This window comes from Pecten maximus, chromosome 19, assembly GCF_902652985.1.
Source record: "Pecten maximus chromosome 19, xPecMax1.1, whole genome shotgun sequence".
Classification (NCBI taxonomy): domain Eukaryota; kingdom Metazoa; phylum Mollusca; class Bivalvia; order Pectinida; family Pectinidae; genus Pecten; species Pecten maximus.
In genome coordinates, this window is record NC_047033.1 from 19,960,773 (window position 1) to 19,985,306 (window position 24,534).

The window sequence follows — 24,534 nt, forward strand, 5'->3', positions numbered from 1 at the left end:
ACTATCTGCGATTTTACTGGTGGCCCAACGGGAATACTGCGAATGAGCCAAGGAGCTACAGGATGACGGTTCACCTGTTTGGAGCCTCATCATCTCCCAGTGTTTGCAACTTTGCTCTTCAGAAAACTGCAGAGGACAGTCAAAAACGGTTTCCCCAAGAAGTTCAGGACACACTGAAAAGAAATATGTATGTCGATGACTGTCTGACCTCCGTTGCTACAGAGAAGAAGGCGATTAGTCTTATACATGATGTGACTCAAATGTGTAAATCCGGAGGATTCCGACTTACCAAATGGACGAGTAACAGTGATGTGGTTGTGGAATCTATTCCAGAGGGTGATCGTGCCCAAGAAGTCAAGTTGTGGAGTCTGGATAGTAAGCCACCTATCGAAAGAGCTCTCGGAGTTTATTGGTTCATGGAGAATGACTCCCTTGGATTCCAAATTCAGATGAAAGACAAGCCCGTTACTAGAAGAGGTATTCTATCAGTAACCAGCTCAGTGTACGATCCTTTAGGAATTGCATCCCCGTTTGTTCTTAAGGCCAAGTCAATTCTGCAAAGACTTTGTAGGGATGGTAAGGGATGGGATGAGGAGATCACAGGAAAAGATCTGAAGGACTGGACCGATTGGCTGCTTCAGCTACCTGAACTAGAGCATGTTACCATTGATCGGTGTTACAAAGGGAAAAACCTCGGCAAGGTAACCTCCTGTCAACTTCATGGTTTCGCAGATGCAAGTGACATTGGATATGGAATGGTATTCTATCTTCGACTCGTTGATGTCACTGGAAAGATCCACTGCTCGTTCTTGTTCGGGAAGGCGAGAGTCGCACCACTGAAGGCAGTGACTATACCCCGGATGGAACTTACAGCTGCCTCTTCTCTAGTGAAGTTGGTCAGGATGGTGACAGAACAGCTGAATTACAACATAGATCGATTCTTCTTTTGGACTGACAGCACTTCAGTCTTAAGGTATATCGCAAACAAGAATTTGCGCTTCCACACGTTCGTAGCTAACCGCATTGCTCTTATCCACGAAGCTACGTCGGAAGATGACTGGTATTACATCAACACTAAGGAGAATCCAGCTGATGTTGCATCAAGAGGAACGAGCATTTCGAAGTTGCCTGACTCGTGGACTCGTGGACCAATGTTCCTCTGGAAATCCGAACGTGAATGGCCCGTTGTGGAAAAGGATGTTAAGATCACGGATAAAGAGAATGATCCTGAAATAAGGACGACTGCGTGCGCTACATCAGTTGTTTTAGACACAAACAGTGGTGTCGAAAATCTTTTCGACTATTACTCCAACTTTAATAAGCTTAGGAGAGCTACTGGATGGCTTATGAGAGCTATGGACAACCTGCAGTGAGCTGTTGAGAGGAGCCGGCAGATAAAACAGGACATCAGCAGTTCAGAATCTGATCCTGTGAAACGCGACCAGAAAATAAAGTTAGCATTGTCGAAAGAGAGACAGGATAGACTTCTCAAAGGACAGAAAAACCTTCGTACAGCGTGCCTGTCTGTGGATATTCTGGAACGGGCTGAAGCCGCGTTGATTAAGTATGAGCAACGAAAGTACTTCGCAGCCGAAAGCAAGATCCTTCACAAGGACAATGGTGTTCAGTCGCGAAAACTCAAGAAGACTTCGAAATTATTCAAGATGGACCCCTTTGTTAAAGATGGTGTCATTCACGTAGGAGGTCGTCTTGAAAGAGCTGAAATTTCGTATGATGCAAAACACCCCGTGGTGTTGCCTAGGGAATCTGTCGTATCGAGACTCGTTGTGGATGATGCCCACAGATCATGTGGTCACTTAGGAAAAAACACTGTTCTTGCATTCATTCGAGAAAACTATTGGATTGTTGGTGCTCGCACTCTGGTGAAATCTATTCTTTCCAAATGTGTGACTTGTAGGAAATACAGAGCTCCATGTGTTGAGCAAAAGATGGCAAACTTACCCGCAGAGCGACTCGCAGCTGATCAGCCTCCTTTCAGCAGAACTGGGATGGACTTCTTCGGACCCTTTGAACTGAAACGTGGAAGGAGTGTGGTAAAGCGATATGGGGTATTGTTTACCTGTCTTGTGACTCGTGCGGTCCATTTAGAAGTTGCTGCGTCGCTCGATACAGATTCTTGCATCAACTCCATTCGACGATTTATCGCTCGCAGAGGAAAACCTGTATTTATTAGATCGGATAACGGAACCAACCTTGTCGGTGCTCAACGAGAAATGAAGGAAAATATTCAGAAATGGAACACAGACAAAATTCGTGATAACATGTTGCAGAGTAGCATTCAGTGGGAATTCAATCCTCCCTCTGGTTCTCACTTCGGCGGAGTCTGGGAAAGACTCATTAGGTCTGTGAGACAGGTGTTGTACTCTGTTATGCATGAGCAGAATGCGAAACTGGATGACGAAGGACTTCAGACACTCTTTTGTGAGGTAGAGGCTATCTTAAATGGACGCCCGTTAACTGAAGCATCGGATAACGTAACTGACCTACGGGTTTTGACCCCAAACCATCTGCTATTGCTTCAGCCTGGAGAGTATTTCCCACCTGGAACATTCGTCGCCACGGATAACTATGCCAGAAGGAGGTGGAGACAGATACAGTACCTTTCAGATATTTTCTGGAATAGGTGGACCAAGGAATACTTACCGCTTCTGCAAGGACGCCAGAAATGGATGAAGAAACGACGCAATATGCAGACTGGAGATCTTGTGCTGATCGCTGATAGTACACCTAGGCATGCGTGGATAACCGGTAGGATTCAGGAAGTTGTGAAAGACAAACATGACTTAGTGCGATTCGTGAAAGTTAAGATCCCTTCCAATGTGTTAACGCGTCCAGTAACAAAACTTGTGCTCTTGCTCGAGTCAGACATTGAGTAATGGATACGGTGAACGCTCGAGTGAAAGGACAATTCGAACTAAAATATCAGATGTACTTTTGTAATTGTGATTATTTTATGATTAAGCATAATGATTTAATTGATGTGTTTGATGGTTATTAGGCCGTTTTTGCGAATTGATAATCTCGGTTGAAGCCTCGATTAAGGGGCCGGTATGTTACGGCCTAAATGTTAGTTTTATGTTGAATTTATTGTTTAGTTTCATTTGTGGTAATTTTGTTAAGATTCCGGAAAATACGGTTATCCGGTTTCCGGTTTTAGTATAGACGAATATTATGGGATAGCGTTATCCAAGCGCAGCACATGTTTTGAGTATGAGAAGATTCGTTCGGACTATCGTAGGATACGATACGGTAACTAATTACTGTTGAATGATTTGAATATGATTTATGCTTGTTTAGGAATTCATGTCATCATGCTATAATGTCATTTTGGATAATTCGGCCAATATATAAATATGTCAGTGAACCGTGGACAGACGACAAGTCCCTCGTGCATTCTAGTCTATCACTTGATTTCTGCTGTATTTGTATGCTATGATATGATTGATACATTGCTGTTTCATTGCTGTTTAACTCGCTATAAATGTGTAAGAGTAATAGTATCGTAATAGTATTGTATTTTGCTATATTTATCGGGTTCGGTTAAATTCATTCTGGGCCGAAACGTCCTTGTTACGGCCTAAATGTTAGTTTTATGTTGAATTTATTGTTTAGTTTCGTTTGTGGTAATTTTGTTAAGATTCCGGAAAATACGGTTATCCGGTTTCCGGTTTTAGTATAGACGAATATTATGGGATAGCGTTATCCAAGCGCAGCACATGTTTTGAGTATGAGAAGATTCGTTCGGACTATCGTAGGATACGATACGGTAACTAATTACTGTTGAATGATTTGAATAAGATTTATGCTTGTTTAGTAATTCATGTCATCATGTTATAATGTCATTTTGGATAATTCGGCCAATATATAAATATGTCGGTGAACCGTGGACAGACGACAAGTCCCTCGTGCATTCTAGTCTATCACTTGATTTCTGCTGTATTTGTATGCTATCATATGATTGATACATTGCTGTTTCATTGCTGTTTAACTCGCTATAAATGTGTAAGAGTAATAGTATCGTAATAGTATTGTATTTTGCTATATTTATCAGGTTCGGTTAAATTCAATCTGGGCCGAAACGTCCTAGTCTTGTCAAGTCATGTGTATTGTATACTGAATAGTAGAGGGCGAGTTGTCTCGATCTCATCTACAGATCAAACTCGTCATGTGTTATAGATGATAAGGCATAATAGTAACTGTTGCTTAGTTAATTAGTCTAATAAGTACTGTTTCTTTTCGTTACAGTCAAGCTATCTACGTAGAACTATCACTGAGTCAATACACCTGTACTATACTTGTATGTAGTTGATGTCAAAGATAATAAACACAGATGAAGCCAGGAAGATGGAATTGACCTCATTCATTATTACGATAGCCAGAACGATTTCGAGGCGTATTCGACGCCTACATTCATTGACGTATCGTCCCAGATGTAAGAGGTATGATCTTCAAGCTTTTAAGTGATACAGATCTGGAACAAGATGGCTACTAGAGACAGAGAAGCTGTAGAAGGTTACATGTATGACTTAAATTCAGATTCTGGACGGGCCAGAAAATTTAGTGAGAAAGGCATGCAGTACAATATGGAACAGCTTGACAAAAAATACAAGTCTCTATGTAGGTCAGAAAGATATTTAAAAGAAATAGCCACTGAAGATGACGAACCTTTGGATATTGTGCGTAAAAAATACAGTATGTGGATGAGTGAGTTCGAAAAATATTTGGAACTGTATGACATTTTGCTGCCCCAAGTCTCTTCCCATGAGCATGATGAGTTTGTTCAAAGGTTCAATGAGAATTATGATTCTGCGAAACAATTCAAAGGTTGGATTGAGGACTACATTTCTTCGCGGAGTGCTATGACATTGAGTAAGAACACTTTATCTGTAGCCGAAGAGTTGAGTGTGTCTGGTGAGAAAATAGGCCAAGGCATTTTAAAGAAAACTGATCCAGAAGCCGATGATAATGTATCCGTTTCCAGTACTGCCAGTTCTTACGCGTCTTTGAAACGTATCAAAGAAGAACAGGTTAGGGTAGAATTAGAGACAAGGAAACTAGCATTATCAAAGAAACATGAACTTGAGTTAGCTAAGTTGTCGCTAAAGCTCAAAGAGGAAGAACTGGAACTTGATACCGGTATAGCTGTCGCTCAAGCGAGAAGTGGAGTACTCGACAAGTACGACTCAAATGAAAATCTGAATGCTTCAGTTGACCAGGCTCTTGCGTTCGAGCAACCTCGATTTACCTCCCCTAAGCCGCGACCATTGCCTGTACGATTTACAGATGAAAGTGTTTGTGCAAGTCCCCCTCCAGTCCTATATGATAGACCTAGACCGCATATGACTGGTGTAGCAGAAGTGTCATCGAGAACACTACCTGAACAATATGTTGATTCGTCCCATTCACAAACCGTAGTTCAGTCGGTAGTTCAACATTTAAGAAAACCTGTGGCAGAGGTAAAGAAGTTTAGTGGAGATCCTCTAGAATATCGCAGATTTATTCGTCAATTTCACGCGAAAGTTGTAATCAACACTGATGATGACGATGAAAGGATGAACTACCTTGAACAACTTACATTCGGAGATGCACATAAAGTGGTGTCAGGATTCAGCCATCTGAACGGCGACAAGGCTTATAAGGCAGCCATGAGTCAGCTGGAGGATCGCTATGGCGATGAGGAAGTTATAGCGACAGCTTTCATCAAGAAAGCATTAGACTGGCCCACCATTCGTCCTGGAGACCCGAAGGCACTCGATGACTTCTCTTTGTTTCTTGTAGAGTGTGATAATGCAGTTGGCACAGAATCAAATGGCGTTCTTGACTACTCGGACAATATTAAGAAATTAATGCTCAAACTACCCTTCTATCTGCATGATAAATGGAGGAACCAAGTATATAAGTACAAGGAAGCAAAGAGGAAGGTTCGGTTCAAGGACTTAGTGAAGTTTGTGAAGGACAGAGGCTAAGAAAATCAACGACCCTACGTATGGAAGTATTGCCACTGGGACTTCAAGACCAAAGACTCCGCAAAAGATTGCACGTTCCAGCAATGCAGTTCCAGAGATTGTTACAGATTCTATACCTAAGAGCACCAGTGACACCGTACCTCCTCCAGCCCCGAATTATAAGTGTTTCTTCTGTGACTCTACTTCCCATTCTCTGGATTACTTGCAAAAAGATAACTACCAAACCTATGAACGAAAGAGTCAACTTCATTAAAGAAAAGGGATTATGCTTTGGCTGTCTCAAGAAAGGCCACATTGTCGAAGAGATGCCGTAATCGTTCCAAGTGCGGCATATGCAAAAAAAGTCATCCATCTATCTTACACAACGAAGAAAGCTCGTCATTTGTTAGTGTATCGAATGCCAGTACTGGTTATGCTATCGCAAAAGAAGATCAAAAGGGGGATGTGTCTTGTGCCATGGCGATAGTCCCAGTTAGAATTCGCTTGCGTGATAAACCTCATAGTATAGAGACATACGCATTCTTGGATACAGGTAGTAGCGCTTCGTTTTGCACCGAGACAGTTATGAAACAGCTTGGAGCTAGAGGTAAGAAGACACAGCTTACACTGAGTACAATGGGTGAGCCATTTATCATGAACACATTTTCCATCAGTGGACTGCAAGTAAGTGACATTGACTCGGAAAATGCTATTGATCTTCCGCGAGTGTTCACGAAGGAGAAAATGCCCGTGTCTAAGAAGCACATCCCAACACAAGCAGAGGTGTCAAGGTGGGAACACTTAGCAAAGGTTTCACTAGCTGAGCCTAACTGTGAGATAGGTTTGATGATTGGCAGCAACGTACCAGATGCCTACTCGCCTATTGAGATACTTGCAGGCCCTAGTGGATCACCACATGCTACAAGAACTAAGCTTGGATGGGTGGTCTGGAATGTTCTTCGAGAAAGCGGTACTATACAAGTCAACAGAGTTCACATTCAGGATGAGTCTGGAGAAGACATCGAAGACATGGTTAAGAGATCTATGAACCCCGATTTCCCTGAGCGTCTTATTGACGATAGAAAAGAAAACTCCAGGGAGGACAAACAATTTTTGGATATGGCTGAAAACTCTATTTATAAGGATGGAGAACATTACTGCGTTTCGTTGCCATTTCGTAACAAGGTCACTATTTTGCCTGATAACTCGGTAATGGCTAAACGGAGATTACGCAGCATTGAGAACAGGTTCAAGGCAGATCCCAAGTTCAAAGAAGATTACACTGCCTTCATGGAAAAACTGTTGGAGAAAGGTCATGCTGAACCAGCACCTGTGGGATTTGACAAAGGAAAGGTCTGGTACATTCCTCATCATGGTGTATACCACAAGAAAAAGAACAAGATTCGAGTGGTGTTTGATTGCTCTGCGCGATATCAAGGTGTCTCCCTTAACGACAACTTACTCCAGGGACCTGACCTTACAAACAATCTTCTTGGTGTGTTGATGCGATTCCGGGAGGAACCAGTGGCTGTCATTGGAGACATTGAAGCGATGTTCTATCAGGTGAAAGTCCCAGTAAATGAAAGAGACTATCTGCGATTTTACTGGTGGCCCAACGGGAATACTGCGAATGAGCCAAGGAGCTACAGGATGACGGTTCACCTGTTTGGAGCCTCATCATCTCCCAGTGTTTGCAACTTTGCTCTTCAGAAAACTGCAGAGGACAGTCAAAAACGGTTTCCCCAAGAAGTTCAGGACACACTGAAAAGAAATATGTATGTCGATGACTGTCTGACCTCCGTTGCTACAGAGAAGAAGGCGATTAGTCTTATACATGATGTGACTCAAATGTGTAAATCCGGAGGATTCCGACTTACCAAATGGACGAGTAACAGTGATGATGGTTGTGGAATCTATTCCAGAGGGTGATCGTGCCCTAAGAAGTCAAGTTGTGGAGTCTGGATAGTAAGCCACCTATCGAAAGAGCTCTCGGAGTTTATTGGTTCATGGAGAATGACTCCCTTGGATTCCAAATTCAGATGAAAGACAAGCCCGTTACTAGAAGAGGTATTCTATCAGTAACCAGCTCAGTGTACGATCCTTTAGGAATTGCATCCCCGTTTGTTCTTAAGGCCAAGTCAATTCTGCAAAGACTTTGTAGGGATGGTAAGGGATGGGATGAGGAGATCACAGGAAAAGATCTGAAGGACTGGACCGATTGGCTGCTCCAGCTACCTGAACTAGAGCATGTTACCATTGATCGGTGTTACAAAGGGAAAAACCTCGGCAAGGTAACCTCCTGTCAACTTCATGGTTTCGCAGATGCAAGTGACATTGGATATGGAATGGTATTCTATCTTCGACTCGTTGATGTCACTGGAAAGATCCACTGCTCGTTCTTGTTCGGGAAGGCGAGAGTCGCACCACTGAAGGCAGTGACTATACCCCGGATGGAACTTACAGCTGCCTCTTCTCTAGTGAAGTTGGTCAGGATGGTGACAGAACAGCTGAATTACAACATAGATCGATTCTTCTTTTGGACTGACAGCACTTCAGTCTTAAGGTATATCGCAAACAAGAATTTGCGCTTCCACACGTTCGTAGCTAACCGCATTGCTCTTATCCACGAAGCTACGTCGGAAGATGACTGGTATTACATCAACACTAAGGAGAATCCAGCTGATGTTGCATCAAGAGGAACGAGCATTTCGAAGTTGCCTGACTCGTGGACTCGTGGACCAATGTTCCTCTGGAAATCCGAACGTGAATGGCCCGTTGTGGAAAAGGATGTTAAGATCACGGATAAAGAGAATGATCCTGAAATAAGGACGACTGCGTGCGCTACATCAGTTGTTTTAGACACAAACAGTGGTGTCGAAAATCTTTTCGACTATTACTCCAACTTTAATAAGCTTAGGAGAGCTACTGGATGGCTTATGAGAGCTATGGACAACCTGCAGGGAGCTGTTGAGAGGAGCCGGCAGATAAAACAGGACATCAGCAGTTCAGAATCTGATCCTGTGAAACGCGACCAGAAAATAAAGTTAACATTGTCGAAAGAGAGACAGGATAGACTTCTCAAAGGAAAGAAAAACCTTCGTACAGCGTGCCTGTCTGTGGATATTCTGGAACGAGCTGAAGCCGCGTTGATTAAGTATGAGCAACGAAAGTACTTCGCAGCCGAAAGCAAGGTCCTTCACCAGGGCAATGGTGTTCAGTCGCGAAAACTCAAGAAGACTTCGAAATTATTCAAGATGGACCCCTTTGTTAAAGATGGTGTCATTCGCGTAGGAGGTCGTCTTGAAAGAGCTGAAATTTCGTATGATGCAAAACACCCCGTGGTGTTGCCTAGGGAATCTGTCGTATCGAGACTCGTTGTGGATAATGCCCACAGATCATGTGGTCACTTAGGAAAGAACACTGTGCTTGCATTCATTCGAGAAAAATATTGGATTGTTGGTGCTCGCACTCTGGTGAAATCTATTCTTTCCAAATGTGTGACTTGTAGGAAATACAGAGCTCCATGTGTTGAGCAAAAGATGGCAAACTTACCCGCAGAGCGACTCGCAGCTGATCAGCCTCCTTTCAGCAGAACTGGGATGGATTTCTTCGGACCCTTTGAACTGAAACGTGGAAGGAGTGTGGTAAAGCGATATGGGGTATTGTTTACCTGTCTTGTGACTCGTGCGGTCCATTTAGAAGTTGCTGCGTCGCTCGATACAGATTCTTGCATCAACTCCATTCGACGATTTATCGCTCGCAGAGGAAAACCTGTATTTATTAGATCGGATAACGGAACCAACCTTGTCGGTGCTCAACGAGAAATGAAGGAAAATATTCAGAAATGGAACACAGACAAAATTCGTGATAACATGTTGCAGAGTAGCATTCAGTGGGAATTCAATCCTCCCTCCGGTTCTCACTTCGGCGGAGTCTGGGAAAGACTCATTAGGTCTGTGAGACAGGTGTTGTACTCTGTTATGCATGAGCAGAATGCGAAACTGGATGACGAAGGACTTCAGACACTCTTTTGTGAGGTAGAGGCTATCTTAAATGGACGCCCGTTAACTGAAGCATCGGATAACGTAACTGACCTACGGGTTTTGACCCCAAACCATCTGCTATTGCTTCAGCCTGGAGAGTATTTCCCACCTGGAACATTCGTCGCCACGGATAACTATGCCAGAAGGAGGTGGAGACAGATACAGTACCTTTCAGATATTTTCTGGAATAGGTGGACCAAGGAATACTTGCCGCTTCTGCAAGGCCGCCAGAAATGGATGAAGAAACGACGCAATATGCAGACTGGAGATCTTGTGCTGATCGCTGATAGTGCACCTAGGCATGCGTGGATAACCGGTAGGATTCAGGAAGTTGTGAAAGACAAACATGACATTGTGCGATTCGTGAAGGTTAAGACCCCTTCCAATGTGTTAACGCGTCCAGTGACCAAACTCGTGCTCTTGCTCGAGTCAGACATTGAGTAATGGATATGGTGAACGCTTGAGTGAAAGGACAATTCGAACTAAAATATCAGATGTACTTTTGTAATTGTAATTATTGTATGATTAAGCATAATGATTTAATTGATGTGTTTGATGGTTATTAGGCCGTTTTTGCGAATTGATAATCTCGGTTGAAGCCTCGATTAAGGGGCCGGTATGTTACGGCCTAAATGTTAGTTTTATGTTGAATTTATTGTTTAGTTTCATTTGTGGTAGTTTTGTTAAGATTCCGGAAAATACGGTTATCCGGTTTCCGGTTTTAGTATAGACGAATATTATGGGATAGCGTTATCCAAGCGCAGCACATGTTTTGAGTATGAGAAGATTCGTTCGGACTATCGTAGGATACAATACGGTAACTAATTACTGTTGAATGATTTGAATATGATTTATGCTTGTTTAGGAATCCATGTCATCATGTTATAATGTCATTTTGGATAATTCGGCCAATATATAAATATGTCAGTGAACCGTGGACAGACGACAAGTCCCTCGTGCATTCTAGTCTATCACTTGATTTCTGCTGTATTTGTATGCTATGATATGATTGATACATTGCTGTTTCATTGCTGTTTAACTCGCTTAAATGTGTAAGAGTAATAGTATCGTAATAGTATTGTATTTTGCTATATTTATCAGGTTCGGTTAAATTCATTCTGGGCCGAAACGTCCTAGTCTTGTCAAGTCATGTGTATTGTATACTGAATAGTAGAGGGCGAGTTGTCTCGATCTCATCTATAGATCAAACTCGTCATGTGTTATAGATAATAAGGCATAATAGTAACTGTTGCTTAGTTAATTAGTCTAATAAGTACTGTTTCTTTTCGTTACAGTCAATCTATCTACGTAGAACTATCACTGAGTCAATACACCTGTACTATACTTGTATGTAGTTGATGTCAAAGATAATAAACACAGATGAAGCCATGAAGATGGAATTGACCTCATTTATTATTTACGATAGCCAGAGCGATTTCGAGGCGTATTCGACGCCTACAACGGGTGTACATCCATAACGAAAAACAAAGGCACCGAAAGACAGAGCATTGAGGAAAGAAAAGAACAATTTAAGATCCCAAGTATTGTAATGCGGCGGCAGAAGATCTATATTTTGTCTATTTAATGTCTACTCAATTTGTGCATGACGAAAAATGAAATAAAAGATACGAAAGACAGAAAATCCCCAGCATTAGTTCCATTCTATGTCAATCAGACAAACAAGAACATACCGCAGACTCAAAAAACACTCATTAACCACAGGCAGTCCGTACAGGAGCGAGGAACCATATGTCTGCATTTTATATCATTGCATGTCGTAAAAGGTGACTTACCTTACTAAAGTATGCTTCCAACGGGCGAACTCCTTCAATGCCGAACAGTTAAGGTCATTTAAGGACGGCTTTCCATGGGTGCGAAATGCATGCGTGGTTTTGGAGGTTACGGTATGCTTGTATTATGACATCTGCCTGAAGCGTACCGCCAGACTTCCAGCAGGACATTCATCCTGTCACGTTATGCTGACAACGAGCGAACCAGTCGTCAAACTTATAACATTGCCGAATGCTCAGCAAGAGAAGCGGCTACCATTTCTATAGTTCTGATATGCCTTGGCCATTCGGCAAACTTAAACCTGTTCTCACAGAGGCGGAACGCTCAACTGAAGGCCAGAAATAGGATAATTTCAAGGGAGACATAAGGAAGAAGAAAATACATAGATAAGAAATTTCGACACTATTTAAACATCGTGAAAGTAGTGAGAGTGGTCAAAATCAGTTACGGCACATATATCCAGTGCATCCATTGAAGTATGATATACCAGAGTCATGCAATGAGGTTATCCTTACCTTATATCAAATCTGTAGGCCCATAACATGTAAACCACATGGTATACCAGTTACAGTCGAAAGTAAAATGGAAGCCATTTTAAGGCAAAAAGGTCAAGTGGATAAATCAGAAAATTTTGTTTATCCTGTTTTACAGTATCATCAAATATTTGGTAAAACTTTTACCATTTCTTTATTTTTTCCGTCTGCGTGCATGTCATTTACACATATAAATCATTCAATATGTGTTGTAGTGAATCTGAAATACCTACATTAAACCTTCTTCTGATGTAACTTGTTAATTTTCACTCAACAAGTGGCTTATTATATATAATGCGCCCAAATATCCTTTTTGGATTTTATTTTGATGTAATATGCGCCAAATTCTCAACATAAAAAAGTGGATAACGAATTGTCATTTAGGTCAAATTTATGTGAAAAATAAGATTTTATTGATAGATTGGGAATGGTCTAAAATTCGAGAGGATATGCGATAATAAAAATTGTATTAATATATGCAACATCAAACTATTTCCTTGTATGTATGCATGTTGATATATTAGGATGGCGCAGATTTTGAAACATATCTCTAAATTCGTCCGATTAATTATCGAAATTAATTGCATATGCTATCAATATTGCATAACTTAAAGTAATTAATTTAAACTTAAGGAAAAAAAAATTAAAACTTGGGGAAGTGATTAAGAAATCCAAAATTGATTACTTTAAGTACACAGACGACTTTGGTATATCTTTGATGTTGATTTATTCGTAGGTTGCATAAAAAGGACAGAAAACACCTATTCACTTACATCATTGCAATGACACACGGATATCTGAATGAAATGAAGTATTCACATAATTCCCCTTGTAAACCTTTGCCGTCCTATTAGTAAGTAGGGAAAATTGCGAACAAAATGACTCTGTTTTTTTAAAAGTATAATAATTGATTTTCCATTGTTTTTACGCAGAATGCGGCTTTCCGATTGGTTGAGATTATGAAAACAAATCCGAGAATGGCGCGAAAAATGTGACGTCACAATACGACATTTGACGTTGCGTATTGATTTGAGAATAAGAATCACATATAAAACCAGTAAAATTGTACATAAAACATGTTTTAACTAAGAAAATTATTTTCAAAAATTAATTAAAGCGTTGATGTCAATTATTTTTGAGTTTCATAGGGGTATGAAAAAAAATTGTTTGCAAACTTCTGTAAGAATCCGCTACGCGGATTCATTCATTTTGCAAACAAAATTTTTTTCATACCCCTATGAAACTAAAAAGAATGACATCAATGCTTAAATGATAAAATGAGATACAAGATTTCCAAGGTATAAGACCCGTTTTTGATTGGGGATACAAAACGAAAACTGGGCACTTAGTCGCCTCTTTCGACTTTCGATCAACCTGCAATGGAGTCAGGGAGATTATTCTTGGTTTGGTTCTGTTCTGTTTAGCATCCTTTTTAATAGCTAGGTCAAGGAACCTTGATATTACACATGAGAAAGTGCCACTTACTTCTAACTAACTAAATACTTTCTGAGATATAGCGGAAGAAAACAACAGGAACGTATTATGCAAAAAAAAAAGATAACAAACGTTACTTACAGGAGAAATCTGAGTAAGATCCATGCAAATCTTACAGAATAATAGCGATAAAAATAACTGATTGAGGACGAATGGACGCCGGACGAAAAGCGATTTGATCTGATGATGGTGGTCGAAAAATATACCGCTGTTGACCAATGTTAATTTTTCCAAATTTGGAGGTGACCGAAATTCGTTATTTGAAAGAAAAATGTTTTTAACTGATGTTTTTTTTTGAATGTGCATGTTAATAATATCTCCCATTTAAGAAATTTTAAACCGTAGGAGTGACTGCGCCCAAATAAAAAAAAAAAAGCGCGAAATTCTAAAAATCTTTGCATATTGTCGACAATGAATCGTCTTTAATGTCAAATTTCAATGGATTAAGAACATTACATTGATGGTATGGTCTAACGTTTGAGTAGATATGGGATACATTTTGAAATAAATGTCTAATATAGGCAACATCAAACCATTTCCTTGTATGTGTGCCGATTAATATATTAGGGTGGCGTATATTTTGAAATATAACTCTATATTTGCTCGATTAGTTAACAAAATTAATTCCATTGAATATATAATCAATATTGCATAACTTAAAGGGATTGAAATATTTTTTTGAAACTTGAGGAAGTGATTAAGGAAATTGTTTGATTGGTATCAAGGATTAATGCTAAAAACTCCTGTCTCCAGGTTATCGGCTTTCTCCACCACCCAAACCTGGCACGTCGTTAAATGACCATGGCTCTTAATATGACGTTAAATAAAATAAAACCTAAAAATCGAAAGATGTTCCTGACAAAATGAAGGGGTCTTCCTCTCGTTAAATGTAACCGGGCGATGGTCAGTGTGCGAGAGAACAATTCCATCTCAACGATTTACTTTGAAGATCGCGCTGTTTTTTCCTTGTTTGTGACCAGTAGCCTTGCTAGTTCAGCTAAGTTAGGCTTGCTGTGGATAGTTTAAAATTGGAACGTTTTCAGCTGTGAAAATTGGGACATTATAAGGAAGACGTCACTAAGAGGATGAATCAACAGCAACATATGCTCAGGCTAATTTCTCCTCTGCTTTAGAGTTATCGGTATATATGAGGAGGATGGAGAGATATTGTTGCATAAGGTGGAGATAATTTTTCATTTCTTCATCAAGTTCGGTGTAGTTGGACTTTGAAACTATCTGAAAAGCTGAATTTTCTGATTTCTGTTTTAGCTGAAGGGTAAAATGGGCGGATAATTTTACTCTTGGAAAAGAGATGGCTTCAAATCGGTTACGGAAGTGATATGCCGCTATTGTGGCGCAATCTGTTTTTTTGTTGCTTTTTTTTCATTTCCAGTTATTTCTTTTTGTTCAAGATCCCAGCAAAATACAACAGTACAGTTTGAGGTAAGATTATGTAGTGATATTAGTATTTTTCGTATAGAGATACTGTCCAGGTTTTTGTGGCTAAGATTCTGCAAGACAGAAAGAGAGTCAGAGTAGACAATGTGTACAATAGTAAGGTAGAGGGCATGATCTTCTACATGTAAAATTGAAACATCATTATCAGGTATCAACATAATAAAGTTAATAATGGCAGGCTATCTTGGTTTGGTTAGATATGAATGGTTAAAGTCTTAGGAACAGCCATTAAAGGACAGCCTTTTCTTCACAGGGTTATCCGGCGGTTGCTAGGGAAAAGATAAATCGATCTTACACAGGGTGGGTAAAGACAGCCGGCACGCGCTATATGACGCTGCTAACAATAACGTAACGTCATCATTTTACGTTGAGTAACCAAGTCGTAAATGATGACGTCATACATTTTTGCGCACATTCCAAGGAGCATTGAAAATGGCGCGATGAAAAACTCTCATAAAAACTTACGTTTGGTTGCAAGTATGTGAGAAAAATAATCAATCACGGGTCTGTTTCGCGAACAAGGATATCTCAACCCTCGGAAAGCCTCGTGCTGACTGGCCAAACTCTTACACTCGGGTTGAGATATCCCTGTCCACGGAACAGAACCGTGATAGATTATATTAATCTATGTGCAACATAAATGCGTGTAGTGCACGTGTGCCTGTTTTTGGAGGCTGAGTTTTGTTCGTTTTTGTGACCTTGTCATTATACAAAACTAATGTCGACATTATGGCGCTACTTCACTGAGGCATTTACAGACTAAGGCCATGGAAGTGCAATTTTGTCACTGAAATGTCATATTGAAGAAAGCAGATCCCTCCATTAATGGGTGGTAATACATCATTATATGATGTTCCGTTATCAATAAAAGGAGAAAACATCAAAACAAACAAAATATTTAAAAACAGACAAAAACAAAAAAAAAACAAAAAGTGTATTGGTACATTCACGTATGTAATTTAAATTGTTAATGTTGGACATGTTTCTGATATCCTGTGGTGCACACTGACAGTTTTCAGAAAATTCAAAATGTTGTATCGATTAACAGTGTCAGAAAGAAGTTTTCACCTTATGGATATTATAAAAGTTTGTTTAATGAAGAGGCCACATGCAATGACCTCAATATCCAGATTAGCATTTTGACATTTTTAAAGACATCATTAGAGTAATTTCCGTCGCTTCTGACTAATTGATGAAATAAATCCTTCTCTATCATATTTAATTGATACTGCATAACTTAAAGTAATGATTATTTGAACGAGGAAGTGATTAAAAAAAGTGAATTTTGATCGGTATGATGAATAGGGCGTCAGTTTACAATCTTAACTGGTACATTTACTCATTCTATTCTGTGATGTTTTCAGTAAAACTTTGAAAAATTGATTTTTACACTCATAAATACACTATTGGTTATAATTTGTTGGTTGACAATGGCAAATTATTCGTTCCTAGAATAGACCAAAATTCACATAAATGAATTTCCTTGCCACAATGACACAAACTTTTATGAATAGGTAATTAATCCACATCGCTTTTATTTTTTATATAGTAAGCCACTTACGCAGATCGGAAAACGAGAAAAATATTCAAATATAACCTACTGTATGTACTTAAGAAACGTCAGGGAGGCTTTTAACTAAGATGTATGACGATGAATACTTACTGGAATATCCGGGTGATCGATACTGACACGATGAACAAGAATTGGCCTGCGTGCGAGATGTATGCGTGTAATGTATATGCGTGTCTGTTTTGGGAGGCTGCAGTATACTCAGTATGTTAATGGTTGTTTCCTTCCGATAGCGCGGAACTGATGCCTTTATAGTGCTACCTCACTGAAACATACTGCCGACGACACCCAGCAGGACACCATAACCTTGTATATTATACTGAGAACGAAAGAATAAGTTGTCTCAGTAAAAAATGTTGAGCGATAAGCAGGAGTAGTTTGTCTCGGCAAGGGGAAAGGACCAAACGCCTTCAGCACGGGCGAATGTTAAACTTAAGGACAAACGTGAGGCAGTGTTTTAACAGAGATATAAAGGAAGTTAAGAAAGAAGAGAAGAGAATATCCTGGAGTTAGTCGCCTCTTACGAAGCACTGCTTGCGAGCGGCCCTTCCTTCAAGAGAAAGTGACCACCATAACTGCAGAGGAAATAAATAACCCCGAGCAGAAATCGAACGATCACCCCTGATCCTACTTTTAGGTCATTTCTCAAACTACCGTGGAAACTATGAGTGTATTCCCCTCCTGTAGATACGAGATACATGCGTGTGGTGAATGTGTGTGTGTTTTGAGAGACCGCGGTATGTTCATGTTTGTCTCCTTGTAACAGCGCGGAAATGAATCCGGCAGTGAAGTTAGCTGTGTTTAATGCTAGTTTATATACCTGTTGGGGAATGCCGCTCTAGTTAAACGCTCTTTTAAAAGATGGGTTGCAAGAACAATAGAAACAGACTTGGCTGAACGCCAGTGGTCAGGTAGCTGAAATAGAGCGTCCGATGTAGTGTTCAAATGTCCCTGGTTCGAGTCTCAGTGTGGTCGCTGAAGTGTTCAGAGGCCCCTGGTTCGAGTCTCGCTGTGGTCGCTGAATTAATCTCTCCTCTTATAGTTTGTGCCCAACTAAATACCCACGTAGGTCTCGTGTGTTTTTACAGGGTCAAGACTTTGTTGAAGGAAAACGCAATTGTAGCCAAATGAGACTGGACAGAACGCCAATGGTCAGATATATTGTTGTGATACATGTTGTGTTATCCTTAGAAGACCCAAGATGCAATAGAAGACAAGTTGGTATAGACTGCAGGTCTCTCATTTCTACATATATAATATTGATGTGTCCAGGCATTACACCCATATTTTATGTTCTCACCGTGCACGAGTCAAGATTTCAAGATTTTATTCACTCAGGACACACTATAAATGTGTAACAAGAGGTCAATATGACAAAACGATGTACAAAGCTTACAGGGTAATAACACAGGCGCTTGCATAGAAAATGCGATTTTCAAAAAAAAAAAAATTGATATGACAGTGGTATGTGTAATCTGTTAAGCTCAAGGTTGGTAACTCCGCCACGAGCGAAACGGCACCCCATCTCACTTCAATCGACTAAAAAACACATTTATTCAAACTGACACGGTGCATACTATATACTACCGTCATCAGGAAACATTCATCTTTAACCTACCGTGTCACTCAATACGAATTGTTACATCCAAAACACAATAATCCGTGAAAACATCGCCGAATTCCTCGCTCTGAACGCCATTTTTCAAACGGCTCCCTCAGCCTGTCCAGATTCTTCATTTACATACGAAGTTGAAAGGTCATGTGATTGTATAATCGGCTGCCGCCAGGTGCACTTTTTGGGGTCATTCCAACAGAGAAAGATATTTTTCTAGTTAGGAAAAATAGTTCGGGGACAATTTACAAGATCTACGATAGCATTTGTCCACGGATATTGATATTGTAACGAATGTGCATGAAAAATCGGTGTACAGTGCAAGCTTGAGCGATCAGCTGTTGTTGTTTACACCTGTTTGTGTTTGAAGATCTGTACAAATAAAACCTTTGTGAATTGTGAACCAGGAGTGATATATCTATAAATATGTACATATGGAATGATATTTACTTGCAAATCGTGTTACCAGATGTATATTTTACAGAATTTCTGATTTTATGTGAATTTTTATAGTTAGCAAGTAGTGTATCACCAGCCGTGACCTGCGCCATCTTTGATTATCGTTCAAATCTTAAACCTATAATTCTTCTGTGTAAGTTGATTTTATATATGATTAAAATAGTCAATGATCTTTATAAATAACGTGCATCACATACGTGGTACGTACTTGCCGCTTAAAAGGGTTTTCGTGTCATTTTTACTCTCCACGGTCGAGCTGCTACTACGGTCAAACCGTTCAGGATGACGTTTCGGCCGGTTTTTATTATTTTTTCAAATATGACTTAAAAATAATATTGCTAATTATTACTAGTTCTTGTGCATCTATAGAACATTTGAGTATACATCCCTGTGAGAAATGTTTTTTTAGTTCTGTTCCGTGATTGAGACATACCAGAGTCTAAAATGGCAGTTGCCACTCCTGCTTATCGTTTACCTTTTTTTGGGAGTGGAACTGGTTCGACCGTTGTCAGTATAATGTGACCATGAAAGATGTCTTGCTGGGTGTCTTCGGCTGTAAGCTTCAGTTATGTGTAACTATTTTAAGTCGACATCAAATTCGCGCTATCACAAGGAGACTAACACTAACATACCGCAGCTTCCCAAAACACATACACTACATGCATGTATCTCGCACACAAGGAAGCCACCTTAAATGACTTACGCTGTTGACAAGACCTTACATACCAAACTAAAGCAATCAGGATTTTTACGATTCCCTGAATAACAAAACAGCTTATAATGTAGATTCTCATTCGGCGTTTTCTGTTTTATACAGTTGTGTGTACAATATGTGAATGTTGGAATTTAAACTTACTTACAATGTAAGAAATAAACAGATGTTTCGAATGATTATATATACTCCCCATACTGGAAAAGTAGAATACACTAAAATAGAGGGATGAGGGATGTTGCCATGCCTTTCATTTTTGTTATTTTCTTCTTTTTTTTCTGTCTTTCTTTTTTTACTCTTATTGAATTTCGTTAGTGATACGATTGATATGTGACAGATGTGTTTTTATTTCCGTTATTAACCATAAATACAAAAGAACAAGCTGTTAAAATTCAAATTGATTTTAATATAATGACTTATGGTACATTGTTTTCTTTATATACATAATCGATTAATATCTTTATTTCAAAATGAATATTTCTGCATTTGATTATTATATCGTAAATTATAGATAAATAAAGAGTAACATGCAGAAAAAAGTCTATAGTGATGCCGAAGGGCTTTTAATTAACCTAACTTAAATCGCTACGGCCATCTGTGAATCCGTATATAACGGTTGAACGACGAATCCTTGTGGAGCTGGCATCCGTACTTCGATAAGAGAAAGCAGAACCAAGGTAAATATAACATCAGTCTTGAAAAATAACGTAAATTGGGATTCTGAAGGTGTTGATAGAGGAGTCGTAAGGTCAGAGGAGAAACTGGCTCCCCTGCTTTGACAGGATTTCAGGATTTGCTTTTTTTCCTAGTCATTACTGCAAACTCTGTTTGTTTGGGGTTTTTATCTAACTTGTTTTTAATTGATTAATATAACGTTATCTCTTTGCTGTTTCCGACCTTTTTCATGTTTATGCAATATTATTTCTGTATAAAAAAATGCTTTTTCATCCTTCCTAAGATGTTTTTCAAGCTAATGGTACCATTTGTCCGTAATAGAAGCTAGATGGAAGTAAATTCAATATAATTTGAAGGAACAGGGATATTCCTTGAATAAGGGTAATATATTGTCTTATCTGGCTGACTAGAACAAGATCTCTATTCGAAGAGTGTTTCAGCTTGTCACCATGATAGCTGGCTCAATCGCCCGTCATCTTGCTTGAGGTTTTGCTTGCCACACTACATGCATCACTGCCGAGTCCTAGAAGAACGAAACGGCTGTATGATGCAGTTTAATACATTCTGACTCTTCTAATTCACCTTAATTTGTTTTGGAATGTGATAATATCTTTGTGCTTTGTTTACTATGTTTTAATATCGTCATATGAACAGACAGGGTCATTTTGAAGCGAGGTAACCTTGTAGTAGTTGCTGACTAGGCCGACCTCACTGACAAAACATTGAGGTCCGTCGCATACCATCCAGAGCAATGATAATATTGTTAAGACTTAACGTTTTTGTTAGATGTCAATTTACTTTGTTAGGCCCTATATGACCAAAGATGGACCGTTAAACCTCTTATCAATCAATCAATTGTACAATCTTTCAAGGTTGCAGGTGGTTAATACCGTGGTGTACTTTTCAGTTCTCGACATTTATCGTAAGCTGCTTGTTACGTATTAATTCAGTTGAATAGTGGCACAGTCCAGAATATGCACATGTACTCTCAACGTTCTAATTAAATCAATATTGAAAAGTGTTTTGTCTCCCCATCCATCGTTTGTCATTTCTTTTGGTTGCCTTCGATGATCAACACTTTAACGTTACTGACGGGTCCCAGAACGTCGAAACAGCTGTAGGATACCAGTTTAACTCATTTTACTCATCTGGCTCTTAATTCGTTTGGAAATATAGTGAAAGCTTCCGTCGTGTGCGTCTTTCGTACCACTCTTAAATATACAGTTATATACATGTATAACAGAGCACGTAGTGTGTCTTTTACATCCTCTTCGCTAGTCAAGGCTTCTGATTACGTTACACCCCACGAACGTGTAACGTCGTAATCAGAAGCTCTTACATTGGAAAGGGAAGCGTTTATAGAGTATGTTCTTAAGGGAAACTAATATCAGAATGAAATATCTGAGAGAAAGAATTAGTTCGACAGTAAAGTTCATAATCTAATCTGAATGCATTTCTCCATTATTGCAGCTGCAGTACAATTTTATTATCTATGGCGAGTGTGATGGAAACTAGAGACTACGCAAATTTTGACCCCTACTGGTACATAGAAAACACCGTAGATGATGACGTGATCGAGGACCTCGACAGTTTACATAGAATTTTTGAAGAGTGTAAGTTTGTATTTCATATAACTTCATGATAAACGATGACTGAATTATTTTTCGTCAATTCGATACTTAAGATGTTTTGATTGGTATAGTTTAACTTCCGATCAACGCAAGATGTTCTTTGTTTATCTTTTGTTAATTGAACTGACAATACCAATATATTAATATTGTTTATTGTTTTACTGATAGGCAAGATCCAAGGTAAACGTCTCCTAGATATAGGTACTGGTCCGACCATCTACTCTGTGATCACTGCCAGTAATCACGTAGATGAAATCTTCTTGTCTGATTATGCACCGCAGAACCTTCAATATCTAGAGAAATGGCGAAAAGGAGAGATAGCTTCTTCAAAGATGTTGTTTGACCACGTCATCAACCTAGAGGGCCGCCCGTAAGTGAAGCTCCATATTTAATGATGTTTTACCTAAATTTATGCCATGCCAGACACACACTGGACTCAACTCTTCATTATCAAAAAAGTAATACTCACATACATGTATTGTATTAGTAATCTTCTATCTTAAGTCAATTGAATTGATATCAATGAAAACGTTGTCGATAAAATGCTGAAAATTTACAATTATATCATAGTCAGACACTTGTTTCTCTGGGGGCATGGGGGTGTTATGAACGCAACAATGATAACAATAAGAGGCATCTACAAATAAGAAAAAAATCATTTTTGCTACATACTATCTTTCACACCACTCTCGGCATAAAAACGCCACATAGAATTTAAGAATGGTGCCCCATCGTGTAAAATACATGGATTAATACATACGTGATTCGCAACATTCGCCTAGTTAGATATACATGTAAATGCAATCACATTGATTGAATTGGGCTTCCAAATATATTTTTCGATAATATAGATTACGCATTACATTTTATAGAAAAAGCATGTATACATGTAAGCCAGTTGATTCAAAACATCAAAGGAATATACAAATTGGTCGCAAAAATTTAAAATTAATTTTTTAAATAATAAAGGATTCTTTGATATGGAGTACTCAACATTGATATTATGACAACACCCATAGGATAAAATTAACGTATAATGTGTCCAGCAGGGTGCTGTTTTGGACCATTCGTTTTTGTTACAATTTTATATTGAAAACACAGCATGGTTTACACATATTCAAGTAACTATGTGATTAATTGTTCACATGTTAACAGTTTTGTCGCTAAATCTAGACCAGCATAAATACGAATGATGCAGCTGATGATAAGGTTTGTTACATTATACACAACAAACAGATATATATATATACAACGAACCTAATTCCTCTAAGTGACTATAGACTCGTCTGTAATCAATATTCGTAAGGCATTTTTAGAGCAGTATGGTGATGTTAACAGTTTTTACATAACATGTTATGTCTTGCATATGCTTTCTAAAAATCCTACATTTGAAAATTGAATATTTGATTTAGACAAAAGGAAGACATTTGAACAGAAAATTGTTGATAGGGCGTTAAACATACTAAAACCTTGTTCTTTATGTATCCCTCGCACCGTCATACATTTGTATTTACCTTAGCGTGCGCCCATGTGATAATGCCGTTTTGGTGTTAATGCACTATATATGAAAGGAACCGCTAGTAACCCAATAATTCATGGACACCGTCCTTTGAATGTTCCTATAGTTAACAAAGATAATATAATGCATAGAAGCGTAGTATTCCTTGGATTCCAATTCATTTGATTTTTGTATCAGTATTTTCCATTATAAACATTTTTATAATCCCAACTGTATTTTTCGTTTTAAAAAGGATGACTCCTGAGCAGAGAGAAAACGAAGTCAGAGAAAAAGTTAAAGGAATTTTACCCATAGATGTGACGCTAGAAAAGCCTCTGGGATGTGATTATGATGGTGCCAAATTTGATGTCATTGTGTCGACCCTTTGCTTGGATGAAGCGGTGCAGCATGTTGCTGAACTAGAACAGACCATGAAAAACGTATCAGGCTTGCTAAATGAGGGTGGGTTTATCATAATTTCCTGCGACTTTGGAGCAACTTTTTATCGGGTAGGGGAGTACAAATATACTGGAGTGTCATTCACAATCGAAGAAGTAAAATCAGCAGTGGTACAAGCCGGCTTTGACGTCAAATTATATATTGAAATCCCGAATAATGCTGATGAAAACTGGGATGCTGAGGGTTATTATTATCTTGTCGCGACAAAATGATGCTTTTTATTGAAATATATTATGATTTGTTCCAGGTTACATTTCCTCTCAATCAAATAATCATTTTCACCTATTAAGAATGAGGTTATTAAAGAGTTAATTTTATTGATTGTTTGTGTTATTAAGTAGTTAAACAATCGATAAATTATTACTACCAATTGCAAGATGCTGACTAGTCTTAATTCTTGATTGCCAACTTCTTGACATTTTCAAAGGGGAGTTTTCAGATCTCCCCATTTCAATCCTCAAAACAGTATATTTGAAAATCGTTAGACCAACTAAAACCTTAAAACAATATACATGTATATGAGTCTTTCAGGTAGGACACAAGAATTGTATGTAATTATATGGTTATAAGAGGTACTAGAGTAACATCCCTTTACTTCACTCTTATCTACTAGAGTAACATCCCTTCACTTCA

General features: G+C 39.0%; 5 protein-coding genes across 5 annotated transcripts; all 5 read left to right on the forward strand.

Moving 5' to 3' along the window:
* The first annotated feature begins 62 nt into the window (after positions 1 to 62).
* LOC117317451 lies at positions 63 to 1,373 on the forward strand. The gene has a single exon (XM_033872261.1). It carries the CDS (start codon positions 63 to 65, stop codon positions 1,371 to 1,373), a length of 1,311 nt encoding a protein of 436 aa, XP_033728152.1.
* Positions 1,374 to 1,664: 291 nt separating this feature from the next.
* Positions 1,665 to 2,897, forward strand: LOC117317452. Its single transcript, XM_033872262.1, has one exon. It carries the CDS (start codon positions 1,665 to 1,667, stop codon positions 2,895 to 2,897), a length of 1,233 nt encoding a protein of 410 aa, XP_033728153.1.
* Positions 2,898 to 6,443: 3,546 nt separating this feature from the next.
* Positions 6,444 to 7,895, forward strand: LOC117317453. The gene has a single exon (XM_033872263.1). The coding sequence runs from the start codon at positions 6,444 to 6,446 to the stop codon at positions 7,893 to 7,895; it is 1,452 nt and encodes a 483-aa protein (XP_033728154.1).
* A 77-nt stretch (positions 7,896 to 7,972) lies between these two features.
* LOC117317454 lies at positions 7,973 to 10,453 on the forward strand. The gene has a single exon (XM_033872265.1). The coding sequence runs from the start codon at positions 7,973 to 7,975 to the stop codon at positions 10,451 to 10,453; it is 2,481 nt and encodes an 826-aa protein (XP_033728156.1).
* An 11,334-nt stretch (positions 10,454 to 21,787) lies between these two features.
* On the forward strand, positions 21,788 to 24,192 carry LOC117317783 (nicotinamide N-methyltransferase-like). The gene is made up of 3 exons (XM_033872713.1): positions 21,788 to 21,926; positions 22,113 to 22,314; positions 23,696 to 24,192. Exons 1-3 carry the CDS (start codon positions 21,806 to 21,808, stop codon positions 24,111 to 24,113), a joined length of 741 nt encoding a protein of 246 aa, XP_033728604.1. The 5' UTR covers positions 21,788 to 21,805; the 3' UTR covers positions 24,114 to 24,192.
* Positions 24,193 to 24,534: the final 342 nt, after the last annotated feature.